This window comes from Euprymna scolopes, chromosome 9 (assembly GCF_053919585.1).
Source record: "Euprymna scolopes isolate OS-2025 chromosome 9, ASM5391958v1, whole genome shotgun sequence".
Lineage (NCBI taxonomy): Eukaryota > Metazoa > Mollusca > Cephalopoda > Sepiida > Sepiolidae > Euprymna > Euprymna scolopes.
Window position 1 is genome coordinate 137,850,286 of NC_136490.1, and position 17,854 is coordinate 137,868,139.

General features: G+C 32.7%; 1 protein-coding gene across 1 annotated transcript; it reads right to left on the reverse strand.

Moving 5' to 3' along the window:
• Window positions 1-3,235: 3,235 nt before the first annotated feature.
• On the reverse strand, window positions 3,236-16,799 carry LOC145284869 (pre-mRNA-splicing factor SPF27-like). Its single transcript, XM_080133878.1, has 8 exons — window positions 16,645-16,799; window positions 14,654-14,746; window positions 14,381-14,451; window positions 13,996-14,097; window positions 9,131-9,241; window positions 6,261-6,341; window positions 4,851-4,938; window positions 3,236-3,302 (listed from the first exon to the last, which is right to left on the reverse strand). Exons 1-8 carry the CDS (start codon window positions 16,717-16,719, stop codon window positions 3,294-3,296), a joined length of 630 nt encoding a protein of 209 aa, XP_079990004.1. The 5' UTR covers window positions 16,720-16,799; the 3' UTR covers window positions 3,236-3,293.
• Between the last annotated feature and the right edge of the window lie 1,055 nt (window positions 16,800-17,854).

Here is a 17,854-nt window from a genome sequence, read left to right on the forward strand (position 1 = left end):
ATTTGTCCAAATTTTGTATATATTATTATAGAGTCATGATTTCAAAAGTAAAAAAAAAAAAAAAGTATTTGGGTGCCATCATCTAGAATTGAAACCGAAAGCAAAACCGTGGCATTCAAAGCTGGTGACATTATCACTGAACTAAGGTGTCACGCATATGAACTGATTAAAAATAAACTAAGATGAATATACAAAATGTATAATGAGGTTTTCAATTTTTATCCATTTTTGACCCTTAAAACTATTTTAACCAGCTAAAGACCCATAAAAGAGCAGTCGGTAAAAAATCCCATCAATTGATGTCTCTAGTGCCACTCTGCAACTTTTAGCTTTGGAGAAGATAGAGTTTGAAATATATGGGGACAGACAAACAGCCTTTTATATATTAGATTTCTAATCACTTGTTCTTCCTTTTTACATTCGACTCATCCCTTCACTTACTTGCCTCCTACTCTTTCCCTGCCTTACATGGCCACCTCCTCTCATAGTTAACCTGCTACATACATCTCCCCCCAACCCCTTTTAGATCTGTTTCCATTTGTAGATTACCTTCTATTGTATAAAATATTAAGTTCTGTATAATAAAGCTCATTTATACCAATTGAATATGTTCAAATGAATCGACCAGAATTCCCCAGATAAAAGAAAAACCTATATGATGCACGTACGTGTGATTAAACAAAAAATATCATGTTCCAAAAAACAAGAAAAAAAAGAATCATATAAATTTATCATTACAACATAAATCTCACAAGTATTAATTATTGTTGAATTATTTCCTTTTGTGTCTGGAAATTGTTTTCAAAATAGCGGGCAGGACAGTCAGTCCTTGCTTACTCATAAAATTTGATTTTCTTTTTTAAAAATAATACTACCTGATCAATGTACATGATGTTTGGAATATATTTTTTGTTTCGGCACAAGTATGTAAATCATACAGATTTTTCTTTAGTTTTGAATATGAGGAAATTCTGTACAAGACCCGTTAGTTCTGCTGTAGTAATGTGCTTGCGTCTTTAGTTTTATGATATGGCCATTCGTTAGTTCATAAACTAATGTAAATATTTATAAAAATTACCTTGTCTGTCTGGGTGCAGAACAGTCTCTACCAAACTGTCAATTTTTGGTCTACAGACTTTAAACTTGATATATAGAGAATTCTGACCTGTGGAACAAATTTAATTTCGTATTTAACCAATAAAAAAATAGCTGCTAAGGGGTCAAATTTGAAAAAAAATTGGCAGATACCGGTCAGCTAAACATGTATCTTTTATGCATGTGCAAATAAACATTAATTTTTAAAGTTTTGAGATATATATATATATATATATATATATATATATACTTAGCTCAGTTGGTAACAAATAATGCTGGAGAACTATTTTGGTTTCAATTCTAGCTGATGGCACAAATCATTATTTAAAAACTTTTGAAATAACATTTGATATAATAGAACAATCAACATAGAATTGGCTCTATAATAATAAATATGAAATTTGCATAAATAAAGTATTATATTTAAGAATATTTTATGACCAGGGAACACAAGGTGGCTTATTAGTATTCCATAAATATATATCCATACATACATCTCAGGCAATATTGTTAAAAAGTGTCCATTTAAAAGTAGTTAAATGTATATTTGTGCATGCATAGATGTTTAGCCAACAGCTATTTTTTTTATCAACTAAAAACCGAACCGAATTTGTTCCTCAAATCAGGATTTCCTATATAACAAGTTTCAAGTCTGTCGACCAAAAATTAACAAAGTAGTTTGGTAGAGACTGTTATGCAGACAGACAAGGTCACTTTTATATCTATTGTTTGTTATTATTTTAACTGTCAAGATCGAACATTCAACTTTCTCTTTTAGAGCAAGTGCTTGTGGACTTAACATCACCCCCAAAATGAGGAAAATAAAAATTCAAATTTTAAATTAACCAAACACAAAAAACACACATTAGTAAAATAAATTATTTAAAGTGGTTGTAATAATTTATTTCATAATGTGTTTTTTTGTTAATTTAGAATTTTACTCATTTTGATGGTGATGTAAAGTGCACAAGTACTTGCCCTAGAGGAGAAAGACGAATGTCTGATCTTCTTGACGTTGTACAAACAACAAAAAACAGGTATTTCAAATTTTCTATGATTAGGGTGGATTCCACTGAAAGTCTCAGAAAGGAATTAAAAAATGATTTCCATGTAAAAAAAAAAAGTATTATATGAAAATACAGCATCACTATGTTTTCCAATGTTTTTATCATAATTCCAAATTGTATAAACAAAGTAATTATTAAATTACGAGTTGAATTACAATATGAAAATGTAGTGTCCACTTTATGCGATTAATATTTTCTAATTCTAAGGCCGCTGGAAAAATGGTGGGATCTTTCTATTGATCCAGTAGATATCTCACTGCTGATGCAATTCTCTATATAAGAGCCAGGTACGTCCAAGGATGGAATACTGTTGCCACATCTGGGCAGGAGCTGCTAGAAAGAACTTGTTCTGCCTTGATAGAGTTCAAAATAGACTTTGTAGCCTCGTAGAAGATGTCCTTTTCTCTTCCCTGCAACCTCTATCTTACAGAAGAAATGTTGCGAGTTTGTTTTATCGTTATTTTCATGGCAAGTGCTCGACTGAGCTCCACTCTATGGTCTCCCTCCCCGCCAAACTTTCACAAGAAACACTCGTCTAGCTCTAAACACTATCAATAATTTCCCCCACTCTTTATCTGTGCCTAAACCTAAACGCAGATTCCATGAACAAAGCTTCTTTCTTAGAAGTGCATGCCTGTGGAACTGTCTTCCGTTTGCCTGCTTTCCAGCTGACTACAATATGGTTGTCTTCAAGTTCAACGTAAACAAGTTCTTCATGAGCCGTTCCATATAAGTTAACAAATTTACCGAATTTCCATTACTAACAATTACTATATTGTCCAATTTCTACTGTACACTCTTTAACCCTTATCCTCGAGTGGCCTCTTGGCCTTGATAATGTGGTGATGCCTATGTAAAAAAAATTTAAAAAATTCAGAAACGAGATTATGTTGAAAGCAATGTTAATTTTTAAAACTTTCCAACAAGGATCGCTAGTTTACTGTTGGCAATAAAATAGTTCTATGAATTGAATGTTTCACAAAAGGCAGACAACACTTGAGACAAAATTATAAAGCTGACATTTTTTGTTTTTACAAACATGCAGAAGTAAATCTTTCCATCATAAAGAAAAAAAAAATTTTTTTAAATATTTTATTGGAAAATAAAATAAAACAAAATAAAGTTGCTGCTTTATTTAACCTGAAAAAGAAAAGAAAATATATTCAATTAAAAAAAGATTTTTCTACATTTAATACAGCATTTAGAAAAAAAATGAGGATTTATTCATGAAAAGCAAACTTTTGGATGGACAAAATAAGTTATCATCTGTTTCAATCTCTCCTGAACAAAAACTTAGTTTAATAGTACTTTAAGGCTCAGTTACAGAAACTAGAGTTATCTCCCTTATAAGTATAAAATATTTTATAGGTAAGAGTTATTCCCCTTTGTAACTAATCTCTGAACTTGTATACCATGCACTGGATAAGGCAGGGGAGGGGAGGGCTGTAGCCCTAGATATATCTAAGGCTTTTGACAGGGTATGGCACAATGGTCTCATATAAATCAGATTCTATGGTATTACTGGACGAATACTAAATCAAATCCTTTTTAAATAACAGAAGACTACAGGTTATCCTCTATGGTTCCTATTTACAATGCCTCCCCACGGGACAGAGTTAGACACCAGGGTCGTTTTTTAACGTGGAGAAAAGGAACAAAAATAAAAATTGTCTCAGTCGTGAAGGACTTCTCCTCCACTGACAGAGAAGAAGAAATTGAAGTGCAGCATCTGAAGAATCCTCTATGGTTGTACGTCTAAACAATGATATAAATGCCGGTGCACCTCAGGGGGTCGATCTTTGGACCTTATTATTCCTGATATTTATAAATGACATCTCTTTTATTAAGAGATTCGTTCATTTTTACATCTCATAATTTAGGACGCTAATTATGTCAATAAGTTTACATGAGCGGCTTACAAAAACATACTTTTATGTTTATCGTTCTTTTTTTTTGGGGGGGGGTATTCAATTATAGATATTTTAACAGGTACTTCTACAGTTTAATTAGCCGTTTTTCTGTAAGTAACATGCCAACATTAACCAAACAGAAGAACTGTTTAATATTTCACAAAAATTCTGTTTACATTTTGGGAGGGGGGTGTGATCTTACAGGGACTGGTATGTCCCCTGCCCTCACAATGTAAACAGAATTTTTGTGAAATATTAAATGGTTCTTCTGATCGATTAATGTCGGCATATTACGTACAGAAAAACAGTTAATTACACTGCAGAAGCACCTGTTAAAAACCATACAAGTTCTATAATTGAATACCCCGCTCCAAAAAAAAGAACAAAAAAAACATAAAAGTATGGTTGTAAACTTACTGGCAGCATCATTAGCGTCCTAAATTATGAGATGAAAAAATGAAGGAATCTCTTTGTAAAAGAGTTGTCTCTCTCAGAACAATGACATTGTAAAACAATGCCTAATAGGCCCTATGGGAGCAACCAGTCATCCCGGAAAATCTGTTCTGGCAAAAATTTACTTTCACCATGACTAATGTCCATGCAAAAAAAAAAAAAAAAAAAAAAATCAAAGCATGGTCATTGAGAAAAAAGTGCAGGAGTGAATTACTAGGTCGAATCCCTCCTTTGTCTGGGGACCAACAAAAAATAAAAATAAAAGCAATTATAAAAAACAAAATATAATCATAAAAAAAACAAAAAAAAAAACAAAAAAACTTGCCTTTTTCTTTTCTGCATCCATGATTTCTTTTTCCAATTCAGCACAGGCTCGTTCAATTTCATAATTTTTACTTACTAAACCGACCCATCTAATGAGGGTGGGAGAGAGAAAAAGAATAGATATTAAAGGCATTTGATTATCATCATAAAATATATACAAACAAAACAGCAATAAACAAAAGCAAAAAAAATGTTTACAAAATACAAATTTCTAAATAACAAATAGGCAAAATGTTGCACTTTAAGTAGTTTTTAGTCTTACTCCTGCAGAAAACTATCAAATATTTCCCAAACTATTCTAATTACTGGGCTTCATATTATATTTGCCACCACAAATGCTATTCATACCAAATTTAATGGAATTTTCATTAATAGTGTTCAATTCATAAGAATTTATTTCTAGTAGTGTACTCACATTTCATGAGTGAAGTTTCTAACAAAGGGGAAGAATTACTGTTTTCTGGGTCAGAATCTATCTAATATTTATTATTGACTAGTTTTTTTATTTTAAATTTTTATTTCCTTACTTCAAGTGGCTTTATACCTTATCTGGACAGGCTCCTAAAATATATATATATATATATATATATATATATATATAGTATAATGCACAATCACTTTGGACATACCAGTTCCTGTAAAATCACTAAAGTTAACCAATTTTTAACCTGGTCAGTACGAAAGGAGTGACCATTTAGGAATGCCAGTTGATGTATGTAAGAGCTTTTTAGTTATCCCAACAGGTTTCCAGTTATTCTAGACTTTTCCTTGCCACTGGATTCAAGCAATGTTAGTTCAGGAGAAGTATGGTTGGAGATTGGGCAACTCTTACTTCAGAATAGACTCTATATATGCAGTATTACAGGGGGGGGATAAGAGTATTCATTATTTCTCAAGACTGAAGGGAGATCTTTTACTCATTAAGATTTCATTAAAATAGTAAAACAAAATTATGTTAACAAAAAAAAAAACAGAAAAACAATTTTCTTGATTGCTTGTTTATAAATTATTCAGCTCAAAAGACAATTCTATATTATTGGAGGGGTGACTTAACCCATATTTAAAACTATATCCCTGCATGAACTGTTCTAAAATCTATTTTAATCAATATGTATTTCATAATTCCCCAATTTTCCTACCTAGCAAAAATGGCCCCTTTTTTTTCCTAAATTCACCACAAATTATTGCTTGTGTGGCTAATTCATATTTCAGCCACATACATTATTTAGAGTGAAATGGATTTCGGTATTACTACAAAATAACTTATGGTATTATTGGAGATTAACACCCTTTGCTACCCCCCCCAACCAACCAACATCTAAAAAATTAATTTCTACTTTTTTTTTAAAGACGATAATGTATGAAAACACCCTCAAAACATGACGGATAGAATGAGATGGTTCACACTTACTGATTTTCAAGTTCTTTTAATTTGCCTCCAGCTTCAGTCTGTTCATTTTTTCTTTGCCAGTTGATGTCTTGAATTTTCTTTCTAAAGAAAAGAAAATATCAGGAAAAAATAAATAACTGAAGTAAAAATTTCTTAATAATGTAGATGAAAAATAAAATATCAATTCAAAGAGAGGATTAAAGCACTCACAAAAAATAAAATAAAAATTTCTTAATAACATAGATGAAAAGAAAATATCAATTCAAAACGAAAGAGGACAAAAGCACACTCGAGTCAGATTATTTTGCTTTTCATTTAAGCAGCAGTAGCAACTGTCTGTTTCTTTTTCATTCTTTTAACCAACAATAAAATCAAATGCGTACAAAGGCAACACAAAAAAAACCAAAAGATTTGTCAAAAAAAAAAAAAAAAAAAAAAAAAAAAAACTTTTATTCTGCTTCTTCATACTCCCAACAAATGCCAAAATTTATACAATCTTGTGTCTGAAAGATTCCATGTTTGTATACTACTGCTTCCCTACAATGGGCACGTGCCAACCATGGCCGTTTATTGCTATGCATTACCACACTTATTAACATATCCAGAAAGCAAAATATCAATTTGAAATGAAGGGTAAAAGTTCAAAGATCTCTATTATTTTAAATCAGTTTCTATTGGTCAGAAAATGCAAGAGATAATTTTTCAGTTCAACAGAACATAAAAGTTATGTAAAGTTAAGGTAAGTGACAGCAGGTCAACTTGCATAGAAAGTATGCGAGAGGAAGTGGAGTGGTGATGTCATGGATTTTTTAACTCGGAGAAAACAATGGTTTCCAAATTTGTCAGTCTACGGAAGCTATGTGAAGGAGACGTCAATAATGCAAATTGTCTGTTGGAGCAAGTACAAGACACACTACTGATAATGCTGTAAGGAACTGATAATTATCAAATGCGAAAAGTTACCTCGAAGATTTGTTTGTTGTTCGCACAAATATTTACGTAAAATAATTAGTTAACATTTAAGGAGAAGAGAACCCGACAGTGAATTAAGATATGTTACACACACATAATGAACATGTAGAAAAATGTGATAAAAAAATAACATAACACTCGTACCGCAACCTGGTAATAAACAGTATTTACGTTGGAACTATTTTCAAGAACTATTGTTTTCATAGTGGTAGTGAAGGAAGGGGGTTTCAATTAAACTTATAACAGTTAATCTGTGCTGTTTTAAGTTTTCAAAATAACAGTCCTTACTAAACAGATGAGGAACCTTTAAATACTGATCCAGTTTCTCATCCGTTCATATGCTCTATTTGCTAGTTATGAGAAAAAAATTTTACTCTTAAACTAGAGACAAATTTCCCTTCCTCAGCATTTTCATATACAATAATATCTGTGATGTATTCACAGTCTGAGGGTTCTATATAGTTAATTATTAACAAATAATTTTGTTGAGTTTTCTATGTGTTTATCTGAGAAAGATATTTTCGAAGGTCATTCTCTAATGTTTTCATTCATAGCCGGAAATGCATAATCAGTCGAGAAATAGCAATGCTTTAGTTTTGCGATGCTGACAGTAATACTTTTTGGTTCTTACCTTCTTATATTTAAAAATAAAAAAATAAAAAAAAAAAACAGAAAAAAAAAGAAAAAGCTGTAGGTGTACACCCGTGACAAAACGAAAATATCATATTTCAAAAATCACACAAATTGATTAAGTAGTTTTATTTTAAATAAGAAAATCAAATTTTATGAGTAACTGAGAAGGGAGTCTAATCTGCCATTCTAAAAAAAAAAAAAAAAAAAAAAAATCTTATAAAACAAGAAAGGTAACTCCAAAATAATGCATACTTATTCATGTTGTAATGCCTAGAAATTCCTATTAATTGCTTAAAATTTTCTTTAAATAATAAACTACTTAATCAATTTACATGATATTTGAAATATGATATTTTCGTTTTATCACAGAGCATATACATCCGAGAGATTTCCTTTATTTATTTTTTTAATATAGGGGGAATTCAAAACAAGACTATTATTTTATCAAAAATTAATTCTAGATTAGATGAATAAATTGTGCAAAAAAATAAGGAATTAATGACAATAATAAGTAGTTTGTAGACAAAGGAAAGAAATATATTACAGCGGAACAGAATAATGGGATTTAAAAAGTTCAATTTCAAAAAGAGATTTTCTATTGAAAAAAAAAATATTTTATAACAGAATTTAACAAAAAAGTGAAGCTGTTTAAATATATTAAACAATAATATAAGAATAAAAATAAGAAAAAAGAAAAAATCTGTAATACATCGTTTTATGGTATATCAACACTGAATGCTGAATTCAGTATGCTTCATCTTCTTTATATCTTCAAATATTTATTCATGGTTTGGTTCTTTTGTTTTATGGTGTATCAATCTTTATAGGGTAATTTAATGCTGAAGTTAGTAATTTTTGAAAAAAAAAAAAAAAGTCTTATTCTTCAATTTTTTTTTTCATATCTTCAAACATTTACTCATGGTTTTGGTTGTTTTATAGATGAAAATTGTGATTAAGTTTTGCAAAGACAAAGAAAAAAATAACATCAATGTTGTGTGCATGCAAGTTAGAAAACCAATATCTTCAAACAACTTGATTTGTGATAACATGAAAAATACATTAAATAAAAATGAATATAAAATTCATTTTTATAGACGTTGAAAAGTTAATGTAAACATTCACTTCGTTGCTATTTTCTTTTAAATGATTTCAATTGAGAAATTAAAAAAAATAAATAAAACATCAGACACATCAAGTGATTGAGTGTCCTGTTCACTTGACGGACCAAAGATATGTCAAGGGGAATAACTCATATTTGATCTGATAAACTAAAATAATTATCTTACTTGATATCTTGTAACTGCTTTTGTCCTTGTTCCACCATATGAACGAGAACGGCATTGTAAGTCTTCCAAGCATTCGCACCATATTCTGCCATCAACTCGAGATTTAAGATTCTGCAACAAAAGTTTTGAGAAGATTAGTTTTAAGAATAACATAAATCCGGTCACATTTTTTATTAGGTATTATCTCCCTTAGACAATTTATAGCCATTTCAGAATTGTTGCCCTTAAAGATAATTCTTAATTGAACACTTGGTTTTTTGTTCAGAATTTCCCTATATTAAAAAGCAAAATTTAAAAAAAATCTGTATTATGTATGTACTTTTTTTTTAACAAGGTGGTCACCACTTATCAAGGCCCGGAAGCCACTCAGGGATAAGGGTTATCATAAGTACAGTACGTTAGTGTGGAGATTTAATAAAGTGTCTACTTAGGGGGCGGTTCATCAGGAATTTGTTTACGTTGGACTTGAAGACATCCAGGTTGTAGTCAGGTGGGAAGCAGGCAGACAGAACAGTTCCACAGGCGTGCAGTTCTGAGAAAGAAGCTTTGTTAATGGAATCTACGTTTTGATTTAGGCACAGATAAAGAGTGAGGAAGTTTTTGGCAGTGGATTCAGCTAGACGGGTGTTTTTAGTAAGATTGGCGAGGGGGGACCAGAGATTGGAGGTCAGACGAGCACCTGCCATGGAAATAATGATAAAACAAAGATAGCCTTGCAACGTCTCTTCTGTGGGAGAGAGGTTGCAGGGAAGAGAAAAGGGCATCCTCCACTAAGCCACAAAGTCTATTTTGTACTCTGTCAAGGCAGGATAGGCTGTTTTTAGCAGCTCCTGCCCAGATATGGCAGCAGTATTCCATCCTTGGACGTACTTGTGTTACATGATAAGGGCTGTCCCCTTTTCATGTAATTACAAAAATAGAGAGATTTAGTTAAAATGAAAATGAAATAGCATAGGCGAAATTCGAACCTCGTAATTTAGGTTTAGAAATAGATTACGTGTGAGAATTAGAAGATGGAATGTAAAACAAACGATTGTTTAGAATAGAGATAAAATAGTTTCAAGAAAAGAATGTGCACTGTCAATTTTGTTATGAAAATTCAATTGAAAGAATGCAGCTACAAGATAATTTAATAAATGTTTTTAACATATTGAAAATATAGGTTACTGAGAATATAGGTTAAAATTCCTTTTGTAAAAAAAAAGGAAAAGTTTTGGACACGCATGTCCAGAACACGTGAAAGAAGACACATGTTTTAACATGTGTATAACGTCATGGAAAAATGGGAAGTTCTAGATATAGATAGAAAAACTTTAGAGTTAAGCAGACAGAAACAGGGGGAGAGACGGAGAGAGAGTCTGAGGTCGACAGACGACAGTCCAGTTTGGGATTCAAACGTCTAGAAGCGAGACGGTCACTTTTGAAACTTAATATGTGAAGCTTTGAATTCTTGATGAGAAAACCACGGCCGGTCGTGAGAAGAAATAAACCCATCATGTGTTTTTATAAACGTCGTCTTTGTGTTGTCATTCTACCAAAAAGGTAAAGTGAAAATTGTTATTATATGTCTATATATCTGTGTTATAAAATGTCATGACATACTACATCTCATATCTACACTAAGACTTTCTGAACACTATCTCCTCACTTAAAGAGCTTCCATTACTCATCTAAGTATGAACATTTTTTTAATATATATGAATCATCATCACATGAACAATTTCTCTCTCACGACATCTCTCTCTCTCTTACAACAACATCTCTCTCAACAAAATCTCTCTTACAACATCTCCCTCTTACAACAAACTTTTAATAAGACTCTCTTTTAATAAGAAAATATAACACTTGGCTTTTATATAGATAGAGAATTGCATCAGTAGTGAGATATGTTCTGGAGCGGTAGAAGGATCCCACCATCTTTCCAGCGACCTTGGCCACACACTTGATGTACGTGTTCCATTTCAGATCAGGAGTGAAGGTCAAGCCCAAAAGCTTGTCAGAACATGGGGCTTCTCCTAGACAAGAGCCATCCATTTCAATTGATGCCAGATGGGGGTCAGAGCATTGATGATGTAAAGATAGGAGTTTGGTTTTAGATGCATTAAAGGTAACCAGTCACGTCTTCCCCCACTGAACCAGTTCGTTCGAGATCAGAGGAGAGAGAATCAGAGAGAGCTTTGTCACTTACAGCCTTTGATATGTTGCCGTAGATGGTCATGTCATCAGCATAGATGTCAACGAATGATTTAAGTATGTGTTTTGAGAGATCATTGATGTAGATCAGGAAGAGAGTTGGGCCCAGAATGGGCCCTTGAGGGACTCCAGCATTAATACTGCAGGCCTCTGATTTTTGTCCATCAACCACTACTCTTATGAGCCTATCAAAGAGAAATGATTTAATGATAGAGAGAATATTTCCAGTTATACCGTAGCTGGAAATCTTGTGAAGTAGGCCTTTATGCTATACCTTGTCGAAGGCCTTTGATATGTCAAGAGCAATTGGCCTAGAAAGGAAGCCTTTGTCAAGAGATTCACTAATCCTATGAGATATAACCATTAGCACATCTATGGTAGATCTTGCAGAACGGAAACCATATTGCGTGTCATTAAGAAGGTTATTTCTGCCGAGGTGGTTGACTATTTCTCTATTTAATATGGATTCCAGCAACTTACTCATGACACACAGGAGACTTATTGGTATGTACTGAGAGTGAGATGACTTATCACCTGAGTTCTTAAATACAGGGCATACTGACGAGGTTTTCCAGGGTGTTGGAAAGCACTTCTCCTTAAGGCAACGCTTAAACAGTTTCGTAAGTATGGGAGCAAGTTCTAATTGAAGCTTTTTCAACACTATAATTGGGATGCCGTCAGGGCCAGTTGCTTTACTGGAGTCAAGGTTCTTGATTAGCTTGGCGACCTCATGCACAGATATTTGTATGTTACCTAGTGTGTTCTGTGTTATAGGAGGAAATATGGGGAGTTGATGGCCTTCGTCGCATAGGGTAGAATTAGCTGCAAAGTTCTTGACAAATAGTTTGGCCTTGTCTGAAGCTGATGAGATGACCTCTGGTCCATTAACGAATATATATATATATATATATATATATATATATATATATATCACCTAAAGTAATCAAATAGTTTTTGAAAATTTTTTTTTGGTGATTAGTATATATAATCTAACAAATGTGGTAACTTATTGTTTCTGAGTTTTTTTTTTCAAAGTAGCAGACAAAACAGTTTCATCTAGGTTACACATAAAATTTGATTTTATTTAAAAATAAAACTACTGGATCGATTCATGTGATTCTTGGAATACAATATTTTCGTTTTGACATGGTATATGTACATTGTGCAGATTTTTCTTGGTTTTTTGTTTTGGTCAATGTAACCTCCGGTCTTCAGGTGTATCTTGTTGAACTTGGGAATCTGCATGGAATTTCAAACAAAACTATTTAATTCACGGGGTTAACATGTTTCCATTCTGTCAGCCATGACTGCGTCTCAAGTAATTCGCAATTATATTTTGAGTATCACTCGCACTGAGGATTGAACCTTCAACCTCCAGAAGAGTAACATTCCCATTGAATTTTACCAAGTATTTATCCACTACTCTACAAAATAAGAGCATGATATTTCTGTGGATTAAATAAAGGGTTCAGTTTGAAATTTTGTACAGATTCCCAGAGTTTGATAAGATACATCTAAAGAAAGTTGACCAAAGAATTCTGAAAATAACACTCAAGATGAGAACAGCAGTTCAAAGAATTTAGGCTTATAACTTCCATTTCTATTTTCCGTAGCCTGTGCAGCACTATATGTCGTAAGTGCCACCGCATGGTCAGTCCCCCACCCCATTACCGGGAGGTGATTTGGTCACTCATGGAGGGACATCAATGCAATTCACCAGGCTTTATTCTCTTTCTTCAGCACCAGTATGGGGTAAGGATGCATATTTTTGTCTCTCCGTAAAAGAGGGGGCACCACCCTCTTTCCCAATACAATAAGTAGTTGGGGTTAGTTAAGCCTGTTTAAAGTTTAATTCTTATGAATTGTTTGTTGTAATTGTAAAATATTGTGAATATTTTTTGTAAAAATAGTGAAAATTCTCTTATATACTTATATATATATTAATTATATACAGTCTGTGTTGCATGTTGTTTAATCTGCTTAACCATCAAGACGAGCTTGTCCAACTTCTCAACCAGAACGCACAAGGAAGAAGTCATTGAGGAATGGAGAACCACCCGGAGAAAAGGCCACACCCAATTCCAGGTATGAATTCACTCTTAAAAAAAAAAAAAACTAATTCGGACCATATTTATAAGGATGTAGAGATTATAAGGATGTAGAGACTTGAACAGGAAGATGTCTGTTCACATTACATTTAAATTTCTGCATGTTAGGAAAGCAGAAAACAGGGAGGGAATTCCAAACTAACAGTTCAGGGGAAGAAACAGTAGAAGGCTTTCTGGCATCTAGGGAGCTCTACAATGAAGGGGTGGGATTTTTGTATCTGTCGGGTTAGATGTGGCAATTACTTTATCTTAGAACGTATTTGACTCGTATACAGATGGAGGATTGCGTTGGGAGTGAAATACCTTCTGGAGCAGTAGAAGGATTCAATCATCTTTTCTGCTTGAATGGTGCAGCTGAGGATGTGGGTGACAACCATCAGAGAGGTAGAGTGGTCTGTATTTGATGATGGAATAATTATTAGTTAATGATCTCTTGCAATCTTGCTTAAGACTGTCATGTTATGGTGCTGGCCAAGAAAGAAGCAGCTTGATTCTATTAGGGTGAGCACTGTTGCAAGAACAAGATGGTGGCTAGAGCTGTAACAAACATAAATAGAAACTTACCTTAAAGCTTGGTGTTCCAACTGAGCTTGAGAATTCTCAACACATTCACTCCAGGCTGCAATATCCGTCATTTTACCTGCGGGAGGTTGTGGCAATTCATACCTACAAACCAAAATGTTCAAATGATAATTATTGATTGTTGTGATTAAGTTTTGCAAAGACAAAGAAAAAAAAAAACATCAATGTTTGGTGCATGCAAAATTGTCTTTATATTATACACAGGATCATTATTTTTAAAGGGATAAACATATTTCATTGTTGACTCATAAAATTTATTATTAATCTAAACTTTTATTTATAATAGCCAAAACTTAAGATTGTAAGTTTGCAAATCTGCTTTTAAACATTTTGAAAATAAATTTTTAAGATGGAGATCTTTCCACACCTTTTCATGCTTAACATTTCCATAGGCAATCTTGACTGTAACCGTTCAATTTCTGTTTTCATTATTTCTGTCTGAAAAAAAAAAAAAAAAAATCAAATCACAAAATCATTTTAAAAGAATGGAAACTTTTTTTTACATGTACGTTTAATGGGAACTTTGAGTGAGGAAAACGTTATTTCAAACATAAGTTGAAACATGACAAATGATGGAAAAATCTCTCAAAGAAACAAGGATGCATCAACAAAACTAAGAGCATTATTTAGGCAAACCTACCTCAAAAGCAGAATAATTTGGTGCTGCTAAATGGTCCAAGTAATTCTTAGTTGGCCGGTATCTTCTAGTTTCTTCTTCAACAAGTGCCAATGCCTGAGAAAGAGAAAATATTGGTTAACCAATCAAAAAAAAAAACAAAAAAAAAGAAAGCTATTGTAAAACAAGTCTCCAGATAAATTTTATGAAAGTGCAATTTAAAAAAGAAGTTTGTATTGATATAGAATGTGTACAATGTCCTTGTATATTTCATATTGTCCTCTTTGTGGATCTATACTAGTTGGGATACCTATTTTAGGAAAGATTACAAATAAAGTTTAGATATTTTATTTTACAGCATATCAATCCTTTTCAGATTATTTAATGCTGAATCCAGTCATTTTGGAAAAAAATTGTATATTTCAAGTTCTTTATATCTTCAAATATTTATAAGACACCACATGCTATTCCACTGAACAGTGCCCCAATATTGTGTGTCATGGATTTCCTTTTTGTCTTCTCCGCTTGTGACTATATAGTCACAGTTTCTCTGGCGGCTGTCGAGGTAAGTCAGAGGCTCATAAGTACAAAAATAAAAGAATAAAATTTAAAAAAATAAAAGAAATAAAATAAAAAATAAAATAAAATATAATAAAAAATAAAAATAAGGTGCTAATGCAGAGTGCTCCGCGCTATTTTTTTAAATCGTATTTCCAGGTTTAATTAAAGTTTTTTTTTTTTTTTTTTTTTTAATTCAATTGTAAGGTTAAACTACAGAATATGTACTAAACACCCTCCCCTCCACATGTTAAGAATAGCTTTTTAAATAATAACCTCATTTCAGCATGGATCACTCTCTGCAGGAGTACCAAAAATAAAATCAAAATAAAATCCAGGAAACAAGACAAAAACACAGACTCCAATACCATCATTATACCGACGGAAAACGGTTACCATATTCTTTTAAAGAACATCGAAAATTACAAAAAACTATTTTTTTTCTATACGAATGTGAGACGAGCCTTAAAGTAAAATACGGATTTTTTTTTAATTTCCTCGTGTCTTTATTGAAAGATGAAAACAGAAAAAGAAATCGAAAACAAACAACAACAAAAAAACATTTTAGTCAATAAACACTAAAAAAAATACCCCCTCTCTCAAGTGGCTAGAAAGTGGGTGCTCATTTAAAGTTAAATTTAGATAAAAAAGTGATCACACTTTTTGAAAAAGTAATTTCTTCATATCATGAAAACTATTTTTTGCGACGGAAACGGTTTGCAGATTCGTTTTTAGCACACCGAAATCTACAAATATATATATATATATTGTTATATACGAACATGAGACGGGCCTTAATGTCAAATTTTACCCACTATATCGGTTTGAAGCTGTCTAACTTAAACTGACAACAACATTGTTTATGGGACCCTCGATATAAGAAAAACAGACAAGTGACCACTAAGAGGCCCACGGCCATAAATTCGGAATAGAGGTGCGCGACTGCGCGAGTGAGAAAATTCAATATCGCCATATTTGTCATTTAATTCTACTTAAAATATCTCCGTTTTAACCATAAATATTTTATACGGATACCGTTAAACGAAAAACCCATTATGATTAAACAAACAATCTATTTCATTTTTCCTAACGATAAGCTTCTTGGCCAGTACCAGATGGGTGACCAATTTTGACGTCCAGGTGCTGTAATGTGCTCTCCGCTTATCTCCCATTTTTTCAGTCGTTCTGGACTTCTTACCACTGGACTCAAGCAGTGCCGATTCAGAAGAGCTGTGGGTGAGGACTGCGCAACCCTTACCACTCAATTACACGTGCAGTTGTCCCTACAGGGGGTATCCTTTGTCTTTCGAGACTGAACGGAGGCATCGATTCCATTTTTCCCATCTTATGGTAGCGGGTTTTGTTGTAAGCAACAAGAAAGATAAAAAAAAAAAATGCTACCATAATAAATTCATATGAAAGAGCTAATAAAGTTAATCTGTTTTTTTTTTACTTACCGCATCTCGAATGCCGGTCTCTTCGTATCCTTTATCATAATAAGGCAAAGCATCTACAAGCACTTCACCGGCCATGTTTGATTGTTTCTTTTAGAGTTAATACAGCAGACAAATGAGCGGAAGTGACGTTTTAAAATCAAGCTAGCAGCCACCAATATTTATTTTGCGTCTTCTTTGCGATACCCAATGTTAAAATGCATTTATTTATTTATTTTAATAAAAATTAGTCTGAAGTAGATTACGTTTAGGTTAATCTTTAGGGGAATTAAAAAAAAATTCCGCTCGGCATTATTTGAAAACAAATTATTATTGCATCATTATTTAATTGGCGCTTCTACAGAATTGGGACGAGATTTTGTCGTCGATAAGTGGAGTTTCTAGATAAAAAACAAAAAGCAAAGCAATGGTTTCCACTGATTTTTTTTGTCAATTCTAATAAGTTACAATGGTAGCTTTCAAATTATGCAGTCGAAATTACCTGAATATTACTGAATTATTAAACAAAACAACCCTAATCGTGTTAGCAGGTGTAAAATTGGCGTTATCTTGTTTAAATCAAAACGGAAAATTACCTCCCTTTTGAACTCTGCCCGTGTCTTACGATCGTTTCATGAAATTCTATTTTTATTTTCTTTAATAAATTATTTTCTAATACATGGATACCATTGTTTTCATGTAAAATTCAATATTACGATTTCGAAATTTCGCCCCAATAGTGTAGAAGCGTCATTTAATTTATTTTTTTAACCCGTAAGTCAAGATTAAAGACGTAATTATTTAGAAACCCATTCTTAACATGACGAGGGGAGGGTGTTTTGTAACTGTTTTGTTTTGTAATTTCACTGTACTTACAATTTAATAAACAAAAAATACCATAAGAATTCAAATAAACCTGAAAAGTAGCTCGGTACCTTCTCTGTATAGCACCGGTGGGAGGGACACACACACACACACACACACACTTGTTAAATTACTTCAGAGGCGTCATGTATGTAGAGCTAGTAAATAATTAAAAAAAAAAGTATTACACGAAACTAACGAAGTTGAAGTACCTATTTACAATGCCTCCCCACGGGACAGAGTTAGACACCAGGGTCGTTTTTTAACGTGGAGAAAAGGTACAAAAATAAAAATTGTCTCAGTCGTGAAGGATTTCTCCTCCACCGAAAGAGAACAAGAAATAGAAGTGCAGCAAAGCATCTGAAGAACA